Below are 18,975 nucleotides of genomic sequence, written 5' to 3'. Positions count from 1 at the left end.
AACTCAGGGCCACACCATGATTTCCGTGGACCCTAGGCACTGATGCCTTCATGGGCCCCTTCCTCCATAAAAATATATTACTTATATATACATTTATATATTCTTTTATTACTTAATTATAATTAAATATATTAGCTTGTATATTTTATGATTAACTTGGTATAAAGATGAATATAATCTAGGCTGGATTAGACTGATTCCTTTCTTCTAATTTTGAGAGAAATTAAAACCTGTTCATGGGCCTCTAAAAGCACCATGGGCTCTAGGCCTTGTGCTTGCTGTGCCAAATGCATACATCGTTACCAAGTTTCTACCAACACCAGGCCCTCCGGTTTAGACTTCTAATTAAGTCAAGTTACCCACAGCCTAAATGGGAGAAGAATTTGAAAAAGAATAGGACTTCCCTAGGTCATGTACACATTGCTATATTCAAAATGGATAACCAACAAGGACCTGTTGTATAGCACATGGAACTCTACTCCATGTTATGTGGCAGCCTGGATGGGAGGAGGGTTTGGGGAAGAACGGATACCTGTATATGTATTGTTAATCAGCTATAACCCAATACAAACTAAAAGTTAAAAGTTTGAAGGTGAAAAAAAAGAATAGGACTTCCCTGGTGGTCCAGTGGTAAAGAATCTGCCTGCCAGTGAAGGAATATAGGTTCGATCTCTGGTCCAGGAATATCCTACACGCCTCATAGCAGCTGATGAAGCCCATGCACCCTAGGGCCTGTGCTCCTCAACAATAGAAGACCCTACTCACTGCAACTAGAGGAAGCCTGCATGCAGCGATGAAAACCCAGCATGGTCAAAAATACCATGAGTCAAGAAAATTTTTTTAAAATAAAAGGAAAAAAAAAGAACAGATTCGTGTATATGTAAAAAAAAAAAAAAAAAAGTTACCGAGGTGTGGCCTTTGAGGATAGAGGAATAAATCAAGTGCAAAGACTCCTCGGAAGGAAAGGGAATGTTGAAGACACTGAAGAGCGAAGTAAATCTTGGATCGACTTCGTTGCGGCCTCCTCCGGCTTTCCCCATCGCAGCAATAAAGCCGAGGTCGCGGATGCTTTTACAGTTCAGCTCCTTCCCCCGGTCGTACAAGAAGCCTTTTTCCAAGAGCAGTTTCAGCAGGGCAATTGGCTGCTGTGTGCCATATTCATCCACCTCAATTGTTTTACAGAAAAGGAAGAACAGTGATATTGTAAAGCAGAACCCAGCAACACCTTTGCTGACCATCTCAACTAAATCCCCTGGAGAAGGGAAAGGCTACTCACTCCAGTATTCTGGCCTAGAGAATTCTATGGACTGTATAGTCCATGGAGTCACAAAGAGTCGGACACGACTGATCGACTTACACTTTCATTTCAGCTAAATCCCATCTCCTTTCACCCTCTCAGAGTGCTCTGGTTTGAGTTTCACTGGGCTTCTCAAAGTTTGCAGTTCTGTATATTCATTTGTAGTTTTTTTTTTTTTTTAAATCTGTGTCCCTCTCTAGATTGTAAACTCCCTGAAGGCAGGAACTACATATATTTTGTTCATCACTTCACAGCACCAGTCCCCATAGGAGATGCTCAATAAATATGTCAATTGGATGGATGGATGGATGAACAAGTGTATGGATGGATGTCTGGATGCATAGATCGATAGATGCATAGAGAGATGGGTGTGTGTATGGGTATAAACATGGGTGAATAAATGCATGGATGGATGTATGGATAGATGGATAGATGCATGGATGGATGGAGAGATGGATGGATGCATGGATAGATGGATGCCTGCATGCATCCATGGACGGACGCATGGATCCTGGCTTTGTAAACAGTCCATTTAGAAGATACATTTTTGGTGGGGGGAATGGTTCTGCAGACATGATAATAAATTTCAATCCCAGTACTAAGAAAACTTTGCACCTCTTAGGCTCTAGCCCCAGAAACAAACTCCTGGTGCCTGTGAACATTCCCTTGCTCTAGGGAATTTTGGTAAAATCTAGATTTTGGTAAATCTAGAGGAATTCTTAGGAAGTGCCTGCCCTTACACTTCCCATGTATGTCACTCAGTCATGTCTGACTCTTTTATGACCCCATGGGCTGTAACCTGTAAGGGTCCTCTCTCCACGGGATTCCCCAGGCAAGAATACCGGAGTGGGTTGCCACTTCCTACTCCAGGGGATCTTCCTGACCCAGGGATTGAACCCACGTCTCCTGCATCTACTGCACTGGCAGGCAGACTCTTTACCACTGTACCACCTGGCTTCCCAGGTGTACAGGAGTGAGAACAGTATTATTATCTAAAGTATAGCTCATCTGGAACCACTTACTCAAATATACATGGAACTATATACACTGAATATAGTTCAGAAGCTGCCTGCTACCTGCTTTAATCCTTGGAGAAACTAAGGAATGCATCTAAGGAAAGAGTCCCTCCAGTCACATGGTCCCCTAAGCTGATTCTCCATAACCTGGCCCTACAGACATTGTGAAGACTAAAAGACAGATGCTTTCATGTTCACTCAAACCCGTTACATAGTCCCGCCACTGCCCCCCCACCCCACCCGCTCAGCCTCACCAACCTTCGGCATGTTCATGTCATCCATGAACACCAGGAGGCGTTTTCCCATGGGTGGGCCATAAGTGTCTTTGGTTCGTTTTTCCACATTGGCTTCTAAATTTCTTTGGATATCCATGGACGTGGTGCGGGAGGAGAAACTGACCATTAACACAATCTGAAACAGAAAGAGATAATTCCAAAACACTGTCTTTTTTCATGGTACCTACATGAAATATTTGATTGTAAGCTACCATCTATTTTACAGATTCACTGGTATCTGAACTAATTTTTTTGCAACCCAAAACGAGCCTGAAGTTCATTGTATATTTTAACGCTAAAGCAAGAATTCCTCTTTCCTTATGAAAGGTTGTAAGAGGCAATAACTAGTTGCCAGGTGAACAGTGTGGACTGGGGAGCAATGTGGATTGGTCGGGGCGGGGGGGTACTGGGCCTACACAGTTCTAACCAGGCGACCTCAGAACCATTGCTTAAGCTTTCAGAGCCTCCTTCTTCTCATCTGAAATATTATTTTAATGATATTTATTTGCACTACTTCACAGAGTGATTTTTAGCATGTGAGATGAAATATATCAAAGTATTTTCAAAAGGACAAAGCAATATTCAAATATAAGTTACTATCATGCCTACTACATCTAAATAAATAAGTCAAAGAGAGCACAAACATGCAAACTGGTATATACTGAATGCATAAAGAACAAAGTCCTACTACACAGCACAGGGAACTATATTCAATATCCTGCGATTAAACCACAGTGGAAAAGAGTATGAAAAAGAAAGTGCACATATATATATATGTGTTTGTCTGTTAATCGTTCAGTCATGTCCAACTCTTTGCAACCCCATGGACTGTAGCCCACCAGGCTCCTCTGCCCATGGAATTCTCCAGGCAAGAATACTGGAGTGGGTTGCCATTCCCTTCTCCAGGGGATCTTTCTGACCCAGGGATCGAACCCGAGTCTCCTGTATTGCTGGCAGGTTCTTTACCGTCTGAGCCACCAGAGAAGCCTATATAAAGAAACTATACGTGTATTTATGTGTATGTATATAAACATATATAAACTATATATGTGTATATAAAACTGAGTCATTTTGCTGTATAGCAGTAATTAACACAACATTGTAAATTAACTATATTTCAAAAAAAAATTTTTTTTTTAAAGAACACAAACAACCACTGATTAGTCCTTGGAAGGAACTGCTGAGAAAAGGGTAAGGGAGGGCCCCTGGTCCCTCTGTGGGGTGGACATTTTCATGCACGTGTACTTGGGGTTTCTCCCTCACCCCTTCTTGGAGCAATTAATGACAGATCATTGATCAGTGGCTCCCATACTTAATTATGCATCAGAACCACCTGGAGGGATCTTCCCCTCAGCCCAATGGGTTCCCATCCTGAGAGTTTCCGATTCAGTAAGTCCCAGTTTAAGCAAGTTTTCAGGTGATGCTTATGCTGCAGGTCCAGGGACCACACTTTAAGAAACCCTGTGGGACTTCCCTGAGGGTCCAGTGAGTAAGAATCCACTTGCCAACACAGGGAACATGAGTTCGATCCCTGGTCAGGGAACTAAGGTCCTACATGCCTCAGAGCAATTAAGCACATGTACCTAGAGCCTACAACAAAGAGTCTACAACAGCCTCTTCTCTGCAACAAGAGAAGCCACCACAATGAGAAGCCTGTGTATCACAACTAGAGAGTAGCCCCTGCTTGCCGCAACTAGAGAAAGCACGCACGCAGCAACAAAGACCCAGTGCAACCAAAAATATAAATAAATAAAAAAGAACCACTGCCTTAGATAACACCCTTCTCCTGGGTGCCCACAAATGCAGGTGCAGCTGACCTGAACATGGGGGAATAAACATGCATGTCTGTACTGTGAACGTGTTTGGATGTGTCTTTCTTTTTTTGTCTCACCTTGAGGCTTGCCAGATTTTAGTTCCCTGACCAAGAATTGAACCTCCGCAGTGAAAGCATGGAGTTCTAACCACTGAACTGTGCCTTGTTGGACCTATGAGCACCAGCTGCTGAGTCTCGGTGGAGAGGAGCACAGAGGCTGGCGGGGGTGGTGCTACTGAAGTCAAGTTTTCTTTACCCAACTCCATAAACTTGTAGGCCCCTCTGGCTGTAAACACTCCTCAAGTGCCCTCCACAATGGCATTCTTAAAGCTAAATAGCCATGCTTGCGCACGCCAGTACATGAGTGAGCTTGACCATCCATTTGGGGGCAGCAAGGCCCAATCCTGCCCTCAACCATTATGTGCCCATCACAAACCCAGGCTGACCACTCCCTACCCCGGAGGGCCACAGGATTCCCTGGAGTCCCTCTGCCACATGTAGCACAGGTGTAAGGAAGAGTCAGAGAGGAGAGCAGTGGGAAGCTTTTCTCTGGTTGGAGGTTCCAGAAGGCCAGAATCAGAATCAAGAACCTCAAAGATGGACAACGTTAAAAAGGAACTGAATAAGTGCGTGGACTGGGGACAAGTATGTGACAGCTGGACATCCCAAAAATCACAGGCAGCTTCTTGGAGGAGATAAGAGTCTTTACTTGGTAATAAAACATTAAGTAGGGAATGGGGCCTCCCAGGTGGCACTAGTGGTAAAGAACCCACCTGCCAATAGTAAGAGATGTGGGTTTGATCCCTGGGTCGGGAAGATCTTCTGGAGGAGGAAATGGCAACCCACTCCACTATTCTTGCCTGGAGAATCTCATGGACAGAGGAGCCTGGTGGGCTACAGTCCATAGGGTCGCAAAGAGTCAGACATGACTTAGTACTAGCACTCCCTGATTGTCCACTGGCTAAGACTCTGAGCTCCCAATGCAGGGGGCCCAAGTTGGATCCCTGGTCAGGGAACTAGATCTGACATGCCACAACTAAAGATCCCACATGCTGCAAATTTTAAAAAGTTAAATAAAAATTGTTTAAAACCAGGAGAACTGCAATGGTGAGCAGGTGGGCCATGTAGGACCACTCAGAGTGCACAGAAAGGAGAAACGCAGGGACCCTCCTTCCTAACATCTTGGTGCACCTGGCATGTTCTGCACAATCACGTTCCATGCATGATTCATTCTCATGTCAGGGTCCCCTCTTAATGAGGGTGGACCTTAATAGCTTTGTTCATTGTCGTTTGCACCGGAGTACCCAAACCCTCCCACGTCTGGCATATGACTGGAGGAAGGAAATGAAAAACCACAAAATGGTGATGAGAAATGTAACTGCCAGCCTTCAAGATGACCCCCAATCATCCTCACCTCCAGGTACCCACACCCTGTGTAGCCCCCTCCTATGTTGCATCAGAGGGGGCCACAGTAGTGCCTCTGTGATCCACAAAATGCAGCAAAAGTGATGGTGTGTGGTTTCCTGAATCATACAAAGCATTGTCGTGTCTGCTTTTCTACCTTGGACATTCACTCTGAGGGAAGTCAGATGCCAGGTCAAGAGAACAACAGCAGGTGCAGTGGTTAAGAATCTGCCTGCCAAGGATATAAAATCAACACACAGAAATCCTTTGCATTCCTATACACTAATAATGAGAAAATAGAAAGAGAAATTAAGGAAACAATTCCATTCACTATTGCAATGAAAAGAATAAAATACTTAGGAATATATCTACCTAAAGAAACTAAAGACCTATATATATAAAACTATAAAACCCTGATCAAAGAGGACACTAATAGATGGAGAAATATACCATGTTCATGGATTGGAAGAATCAATATAGTGAAAATGAGTATACTACCCAAAGCAATCTACAGATTCAATGCAATCCCTATCAAGCTAACAACGGTATTCTTCACAGAGCTAGAACAAATAATTTCACAATTTGTATGGAAATACAAAAAAACCTCGGATAGCCAAAGCAATCTTGAGAAAGAAGAATGGAACTGGAGGAATCAACCTGCCTGACTTCAGGCTCTACTACAAAGCCACAGTCATCAAAACAGTATGGTACTGGCACAAAGAAATATAGATCAACGGAACAAAATAGAAAGCCCAGAGATAAACCCACGCACCTATGGACACCTTATCTTTGACAAAGGAGGCAAGAATATACAAGGAGAAAAGACAATCTCTTTAACAAGTGGTGCTAGGAAAACTGGTCAACCACTTGTAAAAGAATGAAACTAGAACACTTTCTAATACCATACACAAAAATAAACTCAAAATGGATTAAAGATCTAAACATAAGACCAGAAACTATAAAACTCTTAGAGGAGAACACAGGCAAAACACTCTCAGACATACATCACAGCAGGATCCTCTATGACCCACCTCCCAAAACATTGGAAATAAAAGCAAAAATAAACAAATGGGATCTAATTAAAATTAAAAGCTTCTGCACAACAAAAGAAACTATAAGCAAGGTTAAAAGACAGCCTTCAGAATGGGAGAAAATAATAGGACATGAAGCAACTGACAAACAACTAATCTCAAAAATATACAAGCAACTTCTGCAGCTCAATTCCAGGAAAATAAATGACCCAATCAAAAAATGGGCCAAAGAACTAAATAGACATTTCTCCAAAGAAGACATGCAGATGGCTAACAAACACATGAAAAGATGCTCAACATCAGTCATTATCAGAGAAATGCAAATCAAAACCACAATGAGGTACCATTTCACTCCAGTCAGAATGGCTGCGATCCAAAAGTCTACAAGCAATAAATGCTGGAGAAGATGTAGAGAAAAGGGAACCCTCTTACAGTTGGTGAGAATGTAAACTAGTACAGCCACTATGGAGAACAGTATGGAGATTCCTTAGAAAACTGGAAATAGAACTGCCATACGACATAGCAATCCCAATGCTGGGCATACACACCAAGGAAACCAGAATTGAAAGAGACACATGTACCCCAATGTTCATCGCAGCACTGTTTATAATAGCCAGGACATGGAAGCAACCTAGATGTCCATCAGCACATGAATGGATAAGAAAGCCATATTACATATACACAATGGAGTATTACTCAGCCATTAAAAAGAATAAATTTGAATCAGTTCTAATGAGGTGGATGAAACTGGAGCCGGTTATACAGAGTGAAGTAAGCCAGAAAGAAAAACACCAATACAGTATACTAATGCATATATATATGCATTAGTATATATATATATATATATATATATATACTATATATATATATATGGAATTTAGAAAGATGGTAATGACAACCCTGTATGCGAGACAGCAAAAGAGACACAGATGTATAGAACAGTCTTTTGGACTCTGTGGGAGAGGGAGGGGGGGATGATTTGGGAGAATGGCATTAAAACATGTATAATATCATATAAGAAATGAATCGCCAGTCCAGGTTCAATGCAGGATACAGGAAGCTTGGGGATGGTGCACTGGGATGACCCAGAGGGATGGTATGGGGAGGCAGGCGGGAGTGGGGTTCAGGATGGGGAACACGTGTACACCCGTGGCGGATGCATGTTGATGTATGGCAAAACCAATACAATATTGTAAAGTAAAAAAAAATTAATTAAAAAAATATTAATTAAAAAAAATAGAAAAAAAAAATCTGCCTGCCAATGCAAAGGACACAGGTTCTATCCCTGGTTGGGGAACTAAGATCCCACATGCTGTGGAGCAACTAAGCCCATGCACTGCAACTACCGAGCCCGCACATTCTAAAACCTGTGTTCCACAACAAGAGGAGCCACTGCAATGAGGGAGCCCATGTACCTGAACTAGAAAGCAGCCCCTGCTTGCCACAAGTAGAGAAAGCTTGCGTGCAGCAACAAAAAACCAGTGCAGCCATAAAATAGATAAAGGAATAAATAATCTTCAGGAAAAATAAAGGACTATACCAGGGTGCTTGGAGAGGTTCACATGGTGGGGAATTGATACCGAACATCTCAAAAGAGGATTCCCCCAGCCATAGTCAAGCCTTCAGATGACCTCAGCCCTAGTCAAACTTGCCATCTCATGAAAGAGCCTGGGCTAGAACAACCAGCTAAGCCACCCCCAGGTTCCAGATCTGCAGAAACTGTGAGATAGTATTTGTTGTATGAACTGCTTTGTGTTGGGGTAATTTGCTATTTGTCCATAGATACAGATAATGACTTACATTAGTCTCTTCATTCAGGTTTTTCAGGAAGTTGTGGGTAGTGGCTGTCTTGGAGGTACCAGATTCACCAACCAAAAGAACAGGTTGCCTAATCTTTACCATTTGCTCCAGTGTCCAGGTAGTACGGGTTGTATCCACTGTATGAACTAGAGAACGTATGAAGAATTAGAGCATCACAGAAACACCAATAAGGTGCACACTGGGCAGCCTGGAGTTTCCCAGGATCCCACAAATCCCATAAGAAGCATCAGCAAAAACCCAAGGGGTGACCTTGAAAACATATAAATGGAGACGCTCACTACCCCTAATGATTGTTTCTAATAGCTTTATGGAAGTATAATTCACAGACCATGAAATTCATTCCAATATTAAGTGTATATTTTGAGGAGTTTGATACATTTCTACAGCTGTGTCATCATCACATACGAGTGTAGAAAACCCAAACTGTTTCAATATCCAATTCTGACTTATACTCAGGATATTGAAAACTCCCAGGTTCTCTGCTGCATAAGTCACTTATCAAGACTTGTTCCCTGACCAACAACTTCCTCTGAGGGCTTCCTAGGTGGCTCAGTTGTAACGAATCCACCTGCCAACCAGGAGACGCGGCTTCGATCCCTGGGTCAGGAAGATCCCCTGGAGGAGGCAATGGCAGCCCACTCGAGTATTCGGGCCTGGGAAATCCCATGGACAGAACAGCATGGGAGCTACAGTCCATGGGGTCTCAAAGAGTAGGACACGACTTAGCGACAGACTTTGACTTTTTTCAGCTTCCTCTGAAGAGAGTATCAAACCTTCAAGTCAAATCTGGCTACTCCTACACTGACAGTTTTAAATTCTGATTGGTTCCTGAGAAAACATGTATGCTTCATTCTATAAGAACTCTATACCAACCAAAATCAGATATTCATTTCATGGAATATCTTGAGCCTCCATGGTATCCAAATAGCCAGAGGTGTGCATGTTAAATACAGCTCAATACACAATATCCATAGTACACTACTTCTCAAGGCAGCATCTCTTACAAAATGCTGCCTTAGTCATTCCTCTTTCCCTTCTTCCTGCGTCCCTCCCCATGCCCAGACAGCTCTACGGGGCAGAAGGGAGCCTGTGCAAGGTGAGCAGAAGCAGAGGAGCATCCTACCCACCTCAAGCCCTGCCACCCTCCCTGGCAGGGAGGATCCACCTGCCAGGCAAAAGAGCTGAGGGGTATAGACATCTTCAGATGTCCAGAGGCACATAAAAGGAATCCAAAGTGCCACCCTCTTGGCAAAACCCATGGCTCACGTTCAGTTTCTCCCAACCAGCACTCGGGTGGGACATAGAGTTCCACTGGGACCACGGGATTTTCCACCCTTCTACACAGAATGAGAACCACATATGCTTAAACCGAGGCTTCGTTTCTCACATACCCAGGATGTCAACAAATTTCCTCTCGCGGGAATGAACATACTCTGGAACTAATTGATTCCACGGTATCCATTTCTTCTGTGTGGAATCAAAGTGAAAGTCATACAAGGTTGGAAGCTGACCTGTAATAAAAAGTGATCAGTTTTGTTTTGATTGTGGACATGAAAATACAGAATCAGCTCTGGCTCATGCTTGGAACGAACTAATGCTATTTGTTCCCTGGATAGCAACTTAATTGGAGAAACTGACAGCCAAAGACAGATGGATGGAGACGGACAAAGATGGATGGATGAATAAATATAAATAGACATAGATACACAGATACAAATGGATGGAAGGATGGATGGATAGGTGAAAAGTGAAAGTGTTAGTCACTCAGTTGTGTCTGATTCTTTGCAACCCTATGGACTGTAGCCTACCAGGCTCCTCTGTCCATGGAGGACAAAATTTCTGGCAAAAATTCTGGAGTCTGTAGCCATACTGTTCTCCAGGGGACCTTCCTGACCCAGGGATTGAACCCACATCTCCTGCATTGCAGATGGATTCTTTACAGTCTGAGCCACCAGAGAAGCCCAAACTGTTAGTCATTCCAACTCTTTGTGACCCCATGGACCTGCCAGACTCCTGTGTCAATGGGATAGGTAAATAGAGAGAGATAAATATGGATGCATGGAAAAAAGAAGAAAGAAAGAAAGGAAAGATAGATTTAAATATAACCAAACTAGGGAAACCAGAAGGCTTAGAAAGGAGAGCCTGGGAGTCAGAGCTGTGAGCAGGGTGAAAAGGGCTCAGTGAGGACACAAAGAGTGAAAAGAAGGTCTAGGACCAAATCCTGATATGAGGGAGGGGCCAAGGTAGGGGACTCAACAAAGGAAACTGCGCAGGCATGGCCAGAATGGAGCAGGATGGAAGAAGAATTTTTAAGAAGGCAGAAAGTAGCACCGTGCCTGATACTGGGGCAAGGTCAGGGAGGCAAAGACCAGAAGAGGCTCTCAGATCCGGCAACAAGGAGGCATTGCAGGCGCCAGCTGGGAGCGGTTTGGGTGGAGATGTGCAGAAGGGAGGTGGGAGGTGGACGGGTGAGAAGTGGTGGGATGAAGGAGAAAGTAGCAGGCGCTGGCTGGGAGCGGTTTGGGTGGAGATGTGCAGAAGGGAGGGGGGAGGCGGACGGGTGAGAAGTAGTGGGATGAAGGAGAAAGTAGCTCAAGGACAGTCTTTCAGGACATGTGGCTTTAAAAGGGAAGAGGCAGGGACTTCCCTGGTGGTCCAGTGGCTGAGAATCTGAGCTCCCAATGCAGGGGGTCTGGGTTTGATCCCTGGTTGGGGAACTAGATCCTACACACCGTAACTAAAGATCCTGCTACAATTAAGACCCAGTGCAGCCAAATAATTTAAAAGGGAAGAGGCAGAGAGACATCTCTAGAAGGGGCTAGGATTAGGAAGGCTTTACTAGAACATGTCAAAGAGCCAGTGGGATGGGGTTGGTAGAGATGGACAGATGGAAAATATAAAAGACAGAGGAGAAAAGCGGTGAAGACAGGAGCCTGAGGAGGTGGGAGGCGGCAGATCTCAAAGCTCAGGGCAGGTTCAGCTTGGCCAAGAGGAGGGTCTCCCCATCCCTGAGAAAGGAGGCAGGAGAAGATGGGGGCTGGAAAAATTCCTATCTGACAGTGTGGGTTTTTCCTGTTCAAGGAAGGAGGAAGGTCATGTGCAGAGATGGGGGCGAGGGCCCAGTGGAGATTTGGAGAAAAGGGAAATGAATTACCCCGTGGGGATAGGAGAGGGAGTTCAAGACTGAATTTATGGAGGTGCCAGGAGTTTGATCCCTGGGTTGAGAAGAACCCTTGGAGAAGAGAATGGCAAACCACTCCAGGATTCTTGCCTGGAGAACCCCATGGACAGAGGAGCCTGGCTACAGTCTATAGGGTCACAAAGAGTCAGACACAACTGAGCAACTAACACTTTCACTTTCAGTCTTCAGAGTGATTTTCTCAGTACCATTCAAACCCTGGGGAGGCAGAGAAGGCATGCTTGGGTTATCTCAGACTAGGCAAGAGGGCCAGGAAACTTAGGCAAGAGAGACTGAAGCAACAGGGCAGCAGAAAAGGATTTAGAAGGTTCAGAAGGTGGTAGGAAGACAGGGAAGGGCAGCGGATAGTCCCCATGAGGCCAGCTGAGAACACATGCAGCAGGAGTCACAAGCTGACGATGGGTGGGGGGTGGAAGGTGTAACTATGATGTAGACAGAGCAGTATTGAGTGCAATGGGCTAGGAAGAGGTCAAGGGACCCAGAGGCTGGACTTGAATGCAGAAGGCATGTGGAAGTGGGTTGCCTATAGGTTGTCTTCAAGTTCTCAAGCTGAGGGCAAACTAAGGGAGAAAGACCAGACTGGGATCAGCATCGTCTCTGTGAGGGGTGAGGGTTGCAGGGGCAGGTAGCCAGCACGGTGGGCACAACTGGGAAGCTCCCCCCAGAAAGGGGACTCGGGGTTCTGAAAAAGTACAAGAAAACTAGCCCCCAAAAGACCCCAGACTTTATATATATATATTTATGTATTTACTTGGCTTCTCCAGGTCTTAGTAGCAGCATGCAGAATCTTCAGTTGCTGCATGCGAACTCTGAGTTGCGGTATGTGGGATCTAGTTCCCTGACCAGGGATTGAACCCAGGTCCCCTGCGTTGGGAGCATGGTATCTTAGGCATTGGGCCACCAGGGAAGTCCCAAGACCACAGACTTTTTAAATTAATTAATTAATTTTAACTGGAGGCTAATTACTTTACAACATTGTGGTGCTTTTGGCCATACACTGACATGAATCAGCCACAGATGTACATGTGTCCCCCATCCTGAACCCACCTCCCCCCTCCCTCCCCATCCCATCCCTCTGGGTTGTCCCAGTGCACTGGCTTTGAGTGCCCTGTTTCATGCATTGAACTTGGACTGGTCATCTATTTCACATATGGTAATATACATGTTTCAATGCTATTTTCTCAAATCATCCCACCCTCACCTTCTCCCACAGAGTCCCAAAAGTCTGTTCTTTATATCTGGGTCTCTTTCGCTGTCTTGCGTATAGGGTTGTCATTACTATCTTTCTAAATTCCATATGTATGTATTAATATACTGTATTGGTGCTTTTCTTTCTGACTTACTTCACTCTGTATAATAGGCCCCAGTTTCATCCACCTCATTAGAACTGATCCAAATGCATTCTTTTTAATGGCTGAGTAATATTCCACTGTGTATATGTACCACAACTTTCTTTTCCATTCATCTGCCGATGGACAACTAGGTTGCTTCCATGTCCTAGCTATTGTAAACAGTGCTGCAATGAACACTGGGGTACATGTGTCTCTTTCAATTCTGGTTTCCTTGGTGTGTATGCCCAGCAAGGACCACAGACTTTTAAAACATCTTTTATTTGCTCAATGACTCTCTAGAAGAAAGACCTATGATCATTTTACTTTGAGCTTTAAAAACAACAGCCCAGGTAATGATTACAGAATAAAACCTGGGTCTCCCTGCCAATCATATTCAAGTGTCATTAAGAGACAGACGAAGAAGGATCCTAGTGTTATCTATAGTTCTTGGAGAATGCAGCCTTTTCACCATATATGGTTCTTTGAGGATGCACATTTTTTCATGCAAACACTTAAACCTTAATATAATAATTTCCTACAAACGACCTATGGATCCACATGTGATTATCTGCTGTGCAAAGTCTCAGGAACATAGCAGATGAATTAGCTGTGGAATTTTAGAGGAAAAAAAACAGAGAATCTAAAAGGAGAAGAAATTAAGACAAGCACAATATGAAAATTTTACAGAGCTTAAACAGAGTGAATGAAGCAAGCACCTAAGCTAGGTGGGGAAAGGTTAGATTCATCAACAAAGGCCACCGAAAGGAACTAGAACTTCCCCACTGGTCCAGTGGCTAAGGCTCTGTACTCCCAATGCAAGGGGCCCAGGTTCAATCCCTGGTCAGGGAACTGGATCCCACATGCCACAACTAAGTTTCAAGATTTCAGCTCAAGGTCCCATGTGCTGCAACTAAGACCCAGACCTCTGCTATTGAAGCTTGTGCATTTGAACTTCTCCTGAGGGCTCCACTAGATGCTCTGCACATTCTTCTACAGAAGCAAACAATCTAGGAAACCCACACAGGCACAGATGTGGAAAAGCAAGGTCATGTCCTCTAAAAACCTAGCCAAAAGCATTCTGAGCAAAAAAAAACAGGTTACGTTTGGTTCCTACCTGGCAGTTCCCCAGGACTGGCCCATATCCCTTCTGTATCAGCAGTAGGCAAAGAAGCAATGCGCTTAATACATTCATCAAATTTAGCCCTTCCATCCTCAAGGAGGCAGGAGCCCAGAGAACAGTACAGAGCCTCTAAGAAGTAGCACTCCAGAAGATCGGGCTCCTCGATTTCTCCCTCTAGTAACGAATCCAGCATCTTGGCTAACTGGGTTACCTGGTTCACAGGAAAATACCTGGGTCAGCCCATATATTCCACACAACCCCACGAGAGTCAGTTCTGGTCACAAACCCTGGGACCCCAGATCTCAGAATGATGGGAATTATATGGCCCACCATATTGGTTTGGGCAGATGGAGCCCAGTATCTTGTCTTGCTCATGGTCACAAAAAGAAGTATTGAGTCTCCCTTGTCAGTAACCGGCAAGGTTAGATCTTACCCATCTGATGTCTTTGCTTCCCTTTTGAAAGCTCTTTAGGAAGAATTTATTTTTGCTAACAAAGATAGTTTCTTACCATATTCAGGTCTGTCTGCGGAACTATTGTCTTCAGCTTCTCTCCTTGTCTTCCATCCACTATTCCTTCCACTATCACATCAATGAGGTATGGTACGTATTTCTCAAACAGGCTCTCTAAATAACCTTGCTCCATCTATAAAAAAGCAGAATTTCAAAGCACTCTCAAGTGTTCCTCTATTTAATTTTCAGTCTGCTTCTTCTATCACAGATTATATTATTATTATTATTATTATTATTTTGACTGTGCTATGTTGCTTGCAGGATCTTAGTTCACTGACCAAGGATCCTACCTGGGCCCTCAGCAGGGAAAGTGCTGGGTCCTAACCACTGGACTGCTGGGGAACTCCCAAGGGTTCCTTTATTCAAACAGAAGTTCATGGGAAGCTGTGCTTGTAAAAAGAGGGGATGAGAAACATTTTCTCATGAATGAGAAATTGAGCAGGTGAGTAAACTCTGATAACTCACCTACATATTTGTAGAAAAATTTATCCTTTATAATATGCTTCTGTTTCATCACAAAACCTGCCATAGAATCTATCCCACCACCTGGGAGGGAGGTGCTATAAAAGGTCCCATCTGATAGGCAAAGAGCTGATTATCTAAGAATTTAAGTGACATAGCCACAGCCATTGAACAAAGAGTATAAAGCAATGGAAGGTCCCTCTCCATATAGAGGCATTGATGATCACAAGCGCTTGTATGGGCATCATCACCCATATGACATGCATGAATGCCAAGTCTCTTCAGTCGTGTCTGACTCTTTGCGACCTAATGGTCTGTAGCCCACTAGGCTCCTCTGTCCGTGGGATTCTCCAGGCAAGAATACTGGAGTGGGTCGCCATGGCCTCCTCCAGAGGATCTCCCTGACCCAGGGATCTTTTGTGTCTCTGGCCTTGGCAGGTGGGTTCTTTACCACTACCGCCACCTAGGAAGACCCTCCCATATGACAGTGTGCCTCAAATGGTCCTAACATGTTCCCCTTGCTCCTCTCTTCTCTGGGGTAATTGCGTCCTAGCTTCCAATTTTCCATCGGCCTAGTGGTCCTTCTTGGAGAAGGCAATGGCACCCCACTCCAGTACTCTTGCCTGGAAAATCCCATGGACAGAGGAGCCTGGTAGGCTGCAGTCCATGGGGTCACTGGGAGTCGGACACGACTGAGCGACTTCACTTTCACTTTTCACTTTAATGCATTGGAGAAGGAAATGGCAACCCACTCCAGTGTTCTTGCCTGGAGAATCCCAGGGATGGGGGAGCCTGGTGGGCTGCCGTCTATGGGGTCGCACAGAGTCAGACACAACTGAAGCGACTTAGCAGCAGCAGCAGCAGTGGTCCTTCTGGAGCTGCATCCTGTATGGTCACGATGTCCTGGGTGTGATCTAGCCACAGCCTTCACATGACTGTCACGTTTGCCTCTGAATCTTTCAATGAAGTCTACCATTAAGACAATACATGGCACTTCCCTGGTGGTCCAGTGGTTAAGAATCTGCCTGCCAGTGCAGGGGATGCAGGTTCAATCCCTGGTTGGGGAACTAAGATCCCACATGCCTCAGGGCAACTAAGCCTGTGCACTACAACTACTGAGTCTGTGCTCGAGAGCCCACGAGTTGCAACTGTGAAAACCGTGCGCCCTAGAGCCCATGCTCCACACAAGAGAAGCCACCACAACGAGAAGCCCTTGCACTGCAACTAGAGAGTAGCCCTCACTCACTGCAACTAGAGAAAGCCCATGAGCAGCAATAAAGACCCACTGGAGAAAAAAAAAAAAGACAGGTACACATTTCTGAGCAGCTTTATGACATATCACAGTGTTTGAGATCAGCTGAAACCACTGAGTCTCAATTCTGTGACAAACTGGGTCCTTCACACATTGTTTTCATCCAACTGAGTAAGACAGGAGGAGCCAGACACCTCCTAGAGACAAGTCTCTCGACCACTGGACTTGGCTGGATGAGGGGCTGCCAACTACAGTCCATAAGCCAAATCTGGCCTGCCACCTGTTTTGTAAATAAAGTTTTATTGGTACATAGCAATGCCCATTCATGTACTATGGCTGCTTTCATACCATAATGGTGGGGTTGAGTCGTTGCAAAAGAAACCACATGGCCCCCAAAGCCTAAAATATTTACTCTCTTTCACAGAAAAAAATTTGTCACCCCCTGGTCTAGACTATCAAAATCACTTATCTAGCCCACCTGCTATGAATTTTCTGGAAATCTAATAAGGGTGTCTTCCATGCTGTCACCCAACTTACTGATAACATTTAGTGCTCAAGATCACAGGCAGGTCAAGGTCTAGGCCATGGCCTTCAGTAACAAACATCCCTCTGAGTTATGTTTATACAATTAGCCACCAATACTGATTGTCAGTTCATTTTGGAAATAATTTTCACCTTGTTTGGTATTTGATTAACCCATTTTTTCCAGTATGGTTGATATTTCAAGTTTTTAGGATCCACATAAACCATTCCACATCGAGACACAGTCGCAGGGGAGGCATACTGTAAATCCCCAACCTGGAGAAATGAACAAACTCAGTGTTATCTATAGCAGTCCCACTCCTGGGAATATATCTGGACAAAACTACAATTCAAAAAGATATATGCACCCCAGTGTTCACTGCAACACTATTTACAATGCCAATTTCCATCAACAGGTGAATGGATAAAGAAGATGTGGTACATACATACAATGGAATACGACTCAGCCATAAAAAGAATGAAATAATGCCATCTGCAGCAACATGGATGGCCCTAAAGATTATCATACTAAATGAAATAGGTCAGAAAGAGAAAGACGAATACCACATGATATCAGTTATACGTGGAGTCTAAAATATGACACAAGTGAATTTATTTATGAAACAGAAACAGACTGAGAATAGACTTCTGGGTGCCAAGGAGGATCGGGTAGGGAGAGGGAAGGACTGAGAGCCGGGGTCAGCAGATGCAGACTATTATATACAGAATGGATAAGCAGCAAGGTCCTACTGTGTAGCGTGGGGAACTATATTCAGACCATAATGCAAGATAATATGAAAAAGAATGCATATAAATGCATAACTGAACCACTCTGCTATACAGCAGAAATCAGTACAACATTGCAAATCAACTATACTTCAATAAAATAAATTTTTAAAAATAAGCACTTTAAATTGTAATTCAAAGAAAGGCTTCTATTTGAAATTATTCTTCATCACTACTTGCCTCGAAGAGCAGGGCACAGTGTGCTTGAAGCCGAATGCGCTCGCCATTGGCCAGGGTCAACAGCTTGTTGTCATCCATCACAGAATTCATGTTCTCCACCCACAAAGCATCCACATCACCATCGAATAAAATATACCTGTGGCAACCGGAAAAAAGTGAGCCATGGCACCTGAAAGGCTTCCCATTAACACAACTTGCTGTAACCTCCCCATTCATGTTGAACATCTTTTCCCAGGGTTTTCTAACCAGAACGTGAGACAGAGCACCCTACTTGGTCCAGAGATTTGACCTAATAAAATAACCATCATGTCCCAAGCTCACATCCCTGGCCTTGAGGCAAGCTCTTCCCTCCTCTTCCCTGGACCTCAGCTTCCTCTGTGGTAAGCTGGGGACCAACAGTCAAGGAGAAGAAATTACATAAGACAGAAACAGTGCTGAAGTGGTACCTAGAGCTTCACGAGCAGAGCCTCCTGAGTCTACCTGCCTCCAAGCATGAAACTACAATACTACACATCAGCTGTTTACTTGTAAGTTTTGGTTAATTCATTACAAATCCACCCAGGCTCTTCCCTCCTTACACAGATACTCACTTCCGCTCCTTCTTATCCGTGGGCTTGTTGATCTCCCGGAAGATGTTGGACAGCACCCCATCAGTCCAGTCTCGGGTGGTGGGATCCAGGATGCCATACAGCTCTATAACACTCATAGCCTTGGGGTTCAGGATATACAGCTTTGTCACCAGCCCAAGCCTACATAGAATGAAAAGCCTCAGCCAGGACTCAGGTAGACTCAACACATTAGAACAATCCAGGCCACTCATGCAGGGGGTTAGATTTTGGATCCGATCCAAAATTTAACATGCAAACCATCCAAACCCTGCTCTGGGCTTCCCATTCTCTGTTAATGGTTTTTACTAAACTCAAGGGAGGGCTTTCCTGTTGGCTCAGATGGTAAA

At 44.3% G+C, this 18,975-nt stretch overlaps 1 protein-coding gene across 1 annotated transcript in view; it reads right to left on the bottom strand.

The window, feature by feature from the left end:
• Positions 1-18,975, bottom strand: part of DNAH10 (dynein axonemal heavy chain 10) — a 156,587-nt gene that overhangs the window by 59,146 nt on the left and 78,466 nt on the right. Inside the window, exons 39-47 of the mRNA XM_027567005.1 lie at positions 18,611-18,769; positions 18,021-18,156; positions 17,208-17,330; positions 14,817-14,951; positions 14,302-14,518; positions 10,049-10,168; positions 8,637-8,782; positions 2,572-2,724; positions 906-1,166 (exon numbers count right to left, since the gene is read on the bottom strand). Coding sequence (XP_027422806.1) covers positions 906-1,166; positions 2,572-2,724; positions 8,637-8,782; positions 10,049-10,168; positions 14,302-14,518; positions 14,817-14,951; positions 17,208-17,330; positions 18,021-18,156; positions 18,611-18,769 — 1,450 coding nt within the window. The remainder of the gene's footprint in view (positions 1-905; positions 1,167-2,571; positions 2,725-8,636; positions 8,783-10,048; positions 10,169-14,301; positions 14,519-14,816; positions 14,952-17,207; positions 17,331-18,020; positions 18,157-18,610; positions 18,770-18,975) is intronic.

The sequence above is a fragment of the Bos indicus x Bos taurus genome, chromosome 17 (assembly GCF_003369695.1).
Source record: "Bos indicus x Bos taurus breed Angus x Brahman F1 hybrid chromosome 17, Bos_hybrid_MaternalHap_v2.0, whole genome shotgun sequence".
Classification (NCBI taxonomy): Eukaryota; Metazoa; Chordata; class Mammalia; order Artiodactyla; family Bovidae; genus Bos; species Bos indicus x Bos taurus.
This window is presented reverse-complemented; position numbering and strand designations above follow the sequence as displayed.